The sequence below is a fragment of the Halichoerus grypus genome, chromosome 3 (assembly GCF_964656455.1).
Source record: "Halichoerus grypus chromosome 3, mHalGry1.hap1.1, whole genome shotgun sequence".
NCBI classification, from domain to species: Eukaryota; Metazoa; Chordata; class Mammalia; order Carnivora; family Phocidae; genus Halichoerus; species Halichoerus grypus.
In genome coordinates, this window is record NC_135714.1 from 1611383 (window position 1) to 1617382 (window position 6000).

Here is a 6000-nt window from a genome sequence, read left to right on the forward strand (position 1 = left end):
GACAAGGAGAGCGTATGGAGCTAATCCTGGGCTCCGTGTCCCTAGTGCCCTGTGACACTTGTTGTCTTGCTTGGTCCTTGCAACAGTATGGTGAGCTGTGGGCATTGGTGCCTCTGTTCTCCAGAAGAGAAAGTTGACAGCTCCCAGAGGGTAAGTAACTTCCCCAGGTCACAAGGCCAGCAGCTCCCAGACTCACTCAGCACCTGGTGGACAAGGGCAGTGTGTCAGCTGCCGGGAGGCAGAGGCGCCTGGGATGGGCCTTACTGGAGAGGAGAGGTGTACAGATGTCCTGTCGGTGCTGGCTGGGGCAGGTCCTCTCCCTGCACCTGTCCAGTCCTGGTCCCCTGAGGATTTTGCATTTGAAACGAGAAATGCTTCAATTTTATCATTTTAGATAAGTTTTTTAAAATATAGAGTATATTATGTCATACTGATTGTGTCTTTCTCTTTTGTTTTCCTCCTTTTTAAAAGATTGTTGACGGTGAGTGGTTTCCTCTTTCATTGGGTTTGGATACAGAATGGACGTGGGTGGGGGGTACAGCGCTGAAGTCCTTGCCAGGCCCGTGGGTGTGAGACTGCTGGGTGGGAAGAAGCCTGCAGTCAGTGCTCTGAGCTTGTTGAGGAGACTGCACTGCTAGTGCTGAACCACGGTCCCATTGGAGTTTGGAGAATGCTCGCCATCTTAGGCTTTAGACGGCCCCCCAGCTCAGACACATGCTCATGCCATGGGTGGGGCTCCTGGGAAGACCGGAGGGTGGCCTCTGCGTAGCTGGGCAGGGCCTGCTGGGTGGGGCTGGGTGGTGGTGGCTGTGCCTCTTGGGTCTGGGACTGGCCTTTCCCAGGCTGGAAGGGGGTGGTGAGGTGATAGGGCTGGGGACCCTGCCCTGAGCATGGACTCCCATCTTAGAAAGGAGGCGGCCAAGGAGGAACGCGAGGCGGCCACGTCAGGACCACGCCGATAGCTGTGTGGTGAGCAGTGATGACGAGGAGCTATCCAGGGACCGAGACGTGTACGTGACCACCCACACCCCCCGAAACACCAGGGAGGAGGCAGCCACGGGACTCAGGTACCAGCACTCCCACCGCCCTGCTGCCTTACCAGATGCGTCTGGCCACGTGGGACCCCTTGTCCCCCAGAATAGGGATCCTCTACCCACCCCCTTCCATTTCTCAGGGGTAGGGTACTGGAAATACTGGACCTTTCCGCAAGTTCTGTGAGCCCATGGCTTGAGAAGGTCCTGTCAGAGCAGCCGCCCAGCAGGTGGGTGCAGGTGGGCCTGGATTCAGAGCCAGCTCAGCCGTTCCCAGCGGGACAAGACTGTGCCTGCACTGGCAGGGTGGGTGTGACTAGCCCTGGGCCGGTGGCACACTCCACCACCTGCCGTGCAGAGCAGACCCTGTGGCTCCCCGTGATCTGCAGCAGGAATGCTCGGAGGTGCTAGGCAGAGCTCCTGACCCAGGCAGGGAGGCAGAGAGCACAGGCTGCGCGTTTGGGAGGACAGGGCACCTCCAGTTGTCTGCACTTCGGTTCCCCTCTTGCCTCCCCGTTGCACCCCTTGGGGCCGCTGGCCTTTCTGTAAGTTTCCCGGTGCCTATGCTAAGGGGTACGGGCTGCTTCTATGAAGCCACTTAGAGTAATTGAAAGTTTGAGTTTGCTGAGGAACTGACATGAAGCACTGTGATTTTAGGCCCTCTGGTACTGTCAGTTGTCCGATCTGCATGGACGGGTACTCTGAGGTAAGCAACCTTAGCTGTGTCTTCCTTGCTTCTGGTTTCCACATGGCCTCAGTGAAAGAATGAGATGAGAGAGGGTCTTCTCTGTCAGTGGGATCTGAAACCTCCCTTCCGCAGTCAGGCGTGGCTGGCCCATGTTTCTTCTTGGGCCCTGCAGCCTTCACCTCTGGCCCCTGTGTTCCTTGGGCTTCCACGTGAAGTGTGTCCGTCCCGTGCGTTCCCCGTTCCAGCCTCAGCAGAAGCTACTAGTGCTTCCTGTGGCCCCTGAGCCATCCGGTACTGCCCCAGACCTCTGTAGGCCTGTGGGTTCAGGCGTCTGGGGTCCCTCCAACCCTCTTGGGCTGCTGCTGCCAGGAGAGTGGCTCTTGCCTCTGCTCGTGGCTTCAGAGACCCCGCTTGCCTGACACTTGGAGCAGGTAGGTATCCAGTTCTCCAGACTTGCCCAGCCCTTCCTCCCCTGTCTCAGCAGAAGTGAGGTTCTCTGGGGACTGCTCTTGCTCTGGGACCAGGGCAAACATGAAGGCTGTTCCGTCTTCTGTTTCCTAGATTGTACAGAATGGACGTCTCATTGTTTCTACAGAATGTGGCCACGTCTTTTGTAGCCAATGCCTCCGTGACTCCCTCAAGAATGCTAACACTTGCCCAACTTGCAGGAAAAAGATCAACCACAAACGATACCACCCCATTTATATATGAAGTGTGGAGAGCTGCTCAGGAGAGGTGGACGAACAGACAGACAGCCTGGCTGGGTTCTCCACACAGCCTTTCGTGGGTTCTCTGCCTCAATTTCCTGAGCTCAAAAAGACTATATTTCAAAACCAACATCTGATATGTAAACTGCTCTTTTGTTTCCAACCCCCTTAGGCCCTTTCGTTACCTCCAGGTTACAGCTGTGGAGCTGGGGCCAGGGCCGCCCAGGCCGGGGACTTCATCTCTCCTCCTCTGGGTGGTCTGGTTCCAGGGTAGGAGAGAGGGAGTTAGGCACATTGGAACTGAGACTCGTGGTTCTAGCCTCTTTCTGGAACCTGCATGTTTGCCAAGAAATTTTTCCCCATTTGGAAAGTTTGCCCCAGCTTCCTCTGGGCAGCGTCGTCAAGGGGCTGGCCCTGGTCAGAGAGCACCAGGTCCGCCCAGCTCCCCCGGGCGAGCGACCTCGACCCAGGCATCTTGGCCCTGGTCAGAGAGCACGCAGGTCCGCCCAGCTCCCCCGGGCGAGCGACATCGACCCAGGCATCTGTCTGCCACAGTGACCAAGCAGAACAAGGTCCATCCGGCCCAAGGATCCCAGGTGTGAGCACGGCCCTGGAAAGACAACCACCGGACTTTTTCTTCCCTCGAGAGTCCGAGGTCACTCGTGATCCCACCTGCACCTTAGCATTGATGTGCAGGGATTTCTGCAGATCAAGAGAATCTCTACAGGGCAATTCCCAGGTTCCTAAGAACGAAATGTGCAATAAAGCCTGATCTTTGCCTACTTTTCAGCAGCCCAGGAGATGTAGCACTCTTAGCGTCCCCTCAGAGGCCTCACGTTGCCTGTGGAGCAGTGCCTGTCCCACCCCATCCTATTCACCACCTGTTCTCAGGAACTTAACCCATGTCCCAGAGTTTTTCACCTGGCACAGGCCCTGCGAGCTCTAGAGGGCAGATATGTGGTCGGGTACCCTCTCTCTTTTCTGATAAAATTTATCCTGTTTGCCACATGCCCTCTAGTCCTCAGTTCCTACTGCCTGATGTCTACTCAAGCATCAGTACTGGGAGGTGGTGGCAGTATCTGTGGCCTTACCAGCCACCCATGTCCACGCTCTTGTCCAAGTCCTGGCTTCCCGGAGTTTCAGAGTTTGGCCCACCTGCCATTAGCGGGGCTCTTTGGCTTTCACCCACACCCCCACACCAACTGACATTCACTTTAGAAGCCGCTCCTCTGGCCTTTCAGGCTTTGATCCTTTGGGCTTTTGACTGCTCCATAGGTTTGGTTGGCAAAGTATGGTGGCCTCTCCTCCCCAAGGCAGCCAGATAACAAACGCTCTGCTTAACTTTCTGGGTGTGAGCCTCTTGGTCCTCGAGGAGGAATGGGGTGGCCTGAGCTGCCCTTCACAGCACAGGGCCTGGGGCAGCTAGTGGGGGAGAGGCCTTGCCGTGTCAACTTGCCTCCGCCTCTGCACCCCTCTTTCTCAGAGGGCTTTAAGCCAAACCAACAGCCTCTCCGTGTGAAACATCTTCAAGGTGGAAACGGGGCCTCCTCTGGCTTTGCTAGCAATAACTGACCTTCAGTTTACCCTTCTGAAGGAGCAGGGACTCGGCACAGAATTCACTTTAAACGGGGCTGAAGGAGTGTCCCTCCTCTATGTGAAAAGAAATTTGTTTTATTCTTCATTCTGACTTTTTAACTGTTTGGCTCAGTTCCAGTTAATTTGGATGAAAATAATAATTTTCTACTTGGAGTTGAGGAGGGCAGGACGTCAGTTCTCATCGGCACGATGCTCGGTATGTCTGTCCTCTATTTGGACATCATTGCCATTAAGTTCCTTCTGGGCTTCGTGGAAATTCTTTTGTTATGTTACAGCAGTACCCAGACTTCAGAAACCCAAGATGACCATGCATCCAAAATCTCCTTTAAGTTTTGTGCTTAAGGACAAATGGTTGATCATAAAGGTGGTATTCCTTCATACTAAATTAAATTGGGAAAAAAATGTTTAGTTTCTACTATTTAGAAACTGCAAAATAGGAAAACGATAAGAAAAAATCATTTTCCTTTCTTCATTGTACATAGTTCAAATCTTTCTTTGTTACATTTAAACTATATCCATGTACATCAGTCTGTTTCGGACTCCTCTGCTAGTGTTACAGATGGAAATAAAACCATTAATTTGAAACCAGATTTCTTTCGTGCATTCATTTGCTCTCTGGGATGGATTTTCTCCCCTTTTGCCCAAGATGTGTGATTCCTGTCTGCCTCCAGTTTAGCATATTTTGTCAGAGTGTGCAGGAAATCTGCTTGTCTGGCTACTGATCCAGAAACCAGCAGGTGAGAGAGGTTATTCTTGGCGTGGAACCACAAGTCAAGCCCTGGGATCCTTCAGCAGAATCTTTACCTCGGCCCTGAGCAGTGAGGCTGCTGTGGGGCTGTCTGAGCAGCGCCGGCTCAGGAGAGGGCCTCTGAGCAGCATGGACTCAGATGGACCTGGGATTCTGACAGCGTGGTGCACCCCTGCCTCAGCCACCCAGACGTGGTCACCTTCCACTCTGGGGCGGGGCCCAGGGGGGCATGGTATGCTGGTCAGTGCCCTGGGTGATCAGTGCCAGGAAAGCTGGAAAGAGCGTGGGTTTGGGATTCCCGGGCAGTTGGTGCTGGCAGAGCTTGCCTTTCGCCGTGCCTGTCGAGTGGCCCCAGAGATAGAAAAGGTGGATGTGCTGCCGCCTGGAGCGCAGAGGCCCTGCCTTCAGTTGGAGACAAGTTAGATCAGAGGAAAATGCAGTTATTCAAACGCTGTATAATTTTCATGCCCTGGTATTGCACTTGGCTCTGGTGGGTATTGAGAAACCCATATATATCGCTGCCCTCCTGGGGTGTACATTCCTTGAGGGCAACTGTGTCCCCCACCCCCCACCCCCGCCAAGCCAGTGAAAAGTCAAAATGCAAAGGTCAGTTACAGGGGTCCTGGGAGAGCAAGAGGGGATGGTAAGCTGCAGTCCTTAAGGTTTGAAAGTACTCTAGGGAAAGAAGAGGTAATTTACGTTAACGTCCCTTGATTTTTTTTCCCCCCAACGTACGACCACCTTGCATTTCTTGGATAAATCCACCTTGTTCATGATGTTTTCTTTCTATATATTACTTACTTTGTTTTGCCAATATTGGGGGTTTTTTTTGAAATCCATGTTTGTATGTAGTTACAGTGACCTATGATTTTCTTAGTCTTTGCCAGGTTTTGGTTTCACTTAGGCTAGTTCCCTACAAAGAGACTAGAGTTTTCTCTCTGTCCTGATTTTGGATTATTACCTTGATTGAAATGGAACTCATAAATAAGATCTCTGAACTGTTGCTTTCATTGAAGAAAGATTTTAAAATACTGATTTGAGGGGCGCCTGGGTGGCTCAGTTGTTGAGTGCCTGCCTTCAGGTCAGGTCATGGTCCCAGGGTCCTGGGATCGAGCCCTGCGTCCGGCTCCCTGCTCGGCGGGAAGCCTGCTTCTCCCTCTCCCACTCCCCTTGCTTATGTTCCCTCTCTCACTATGTCTCTCTCTGTCAAATAAATAAAATCTTTAAAAA

The 6000-nt window shown here is 52.9% G+C and overlaps 1 protein-coding gene across 3 annotated transcripts in view; it reads left to right on the top strand.

Moving 5' to 3' along the window:
• Positions 1 to 4612, top strand: part of RNF4 (ring finger protein 4) — a 34156-nt gene extending 29544 nt beyond the window's left edge. For 2 of the 3 annotated variants that reach the window (XM_078068306.1, XM_078068307.1), the window contains exons 5-7: positions 472 to 481; positions 908 to 1067; positions 2281 to 4612. In XM_078068306.1, coding sequence (XP_077924432.1) covers positions 472 to 481; positions 908 to 1067; positions 2281 to 2563 — 453 coding nt within the window. In that variant the 3' untranslated portion in view covers positions 2564 to 4612. Of the gene's footprint in view, positions 1 to 471; positions 482 to 907; positions 1068 to 1688; positions 1738 to 2280 lie in introns of all 3 variants that reach the window. The other variant, XM_036106364.2, reaches the window with a different exon arrangement.
• The last annotated feature ends 1388 nt before the right edge of the window (positions 4613 to 6000 follow it).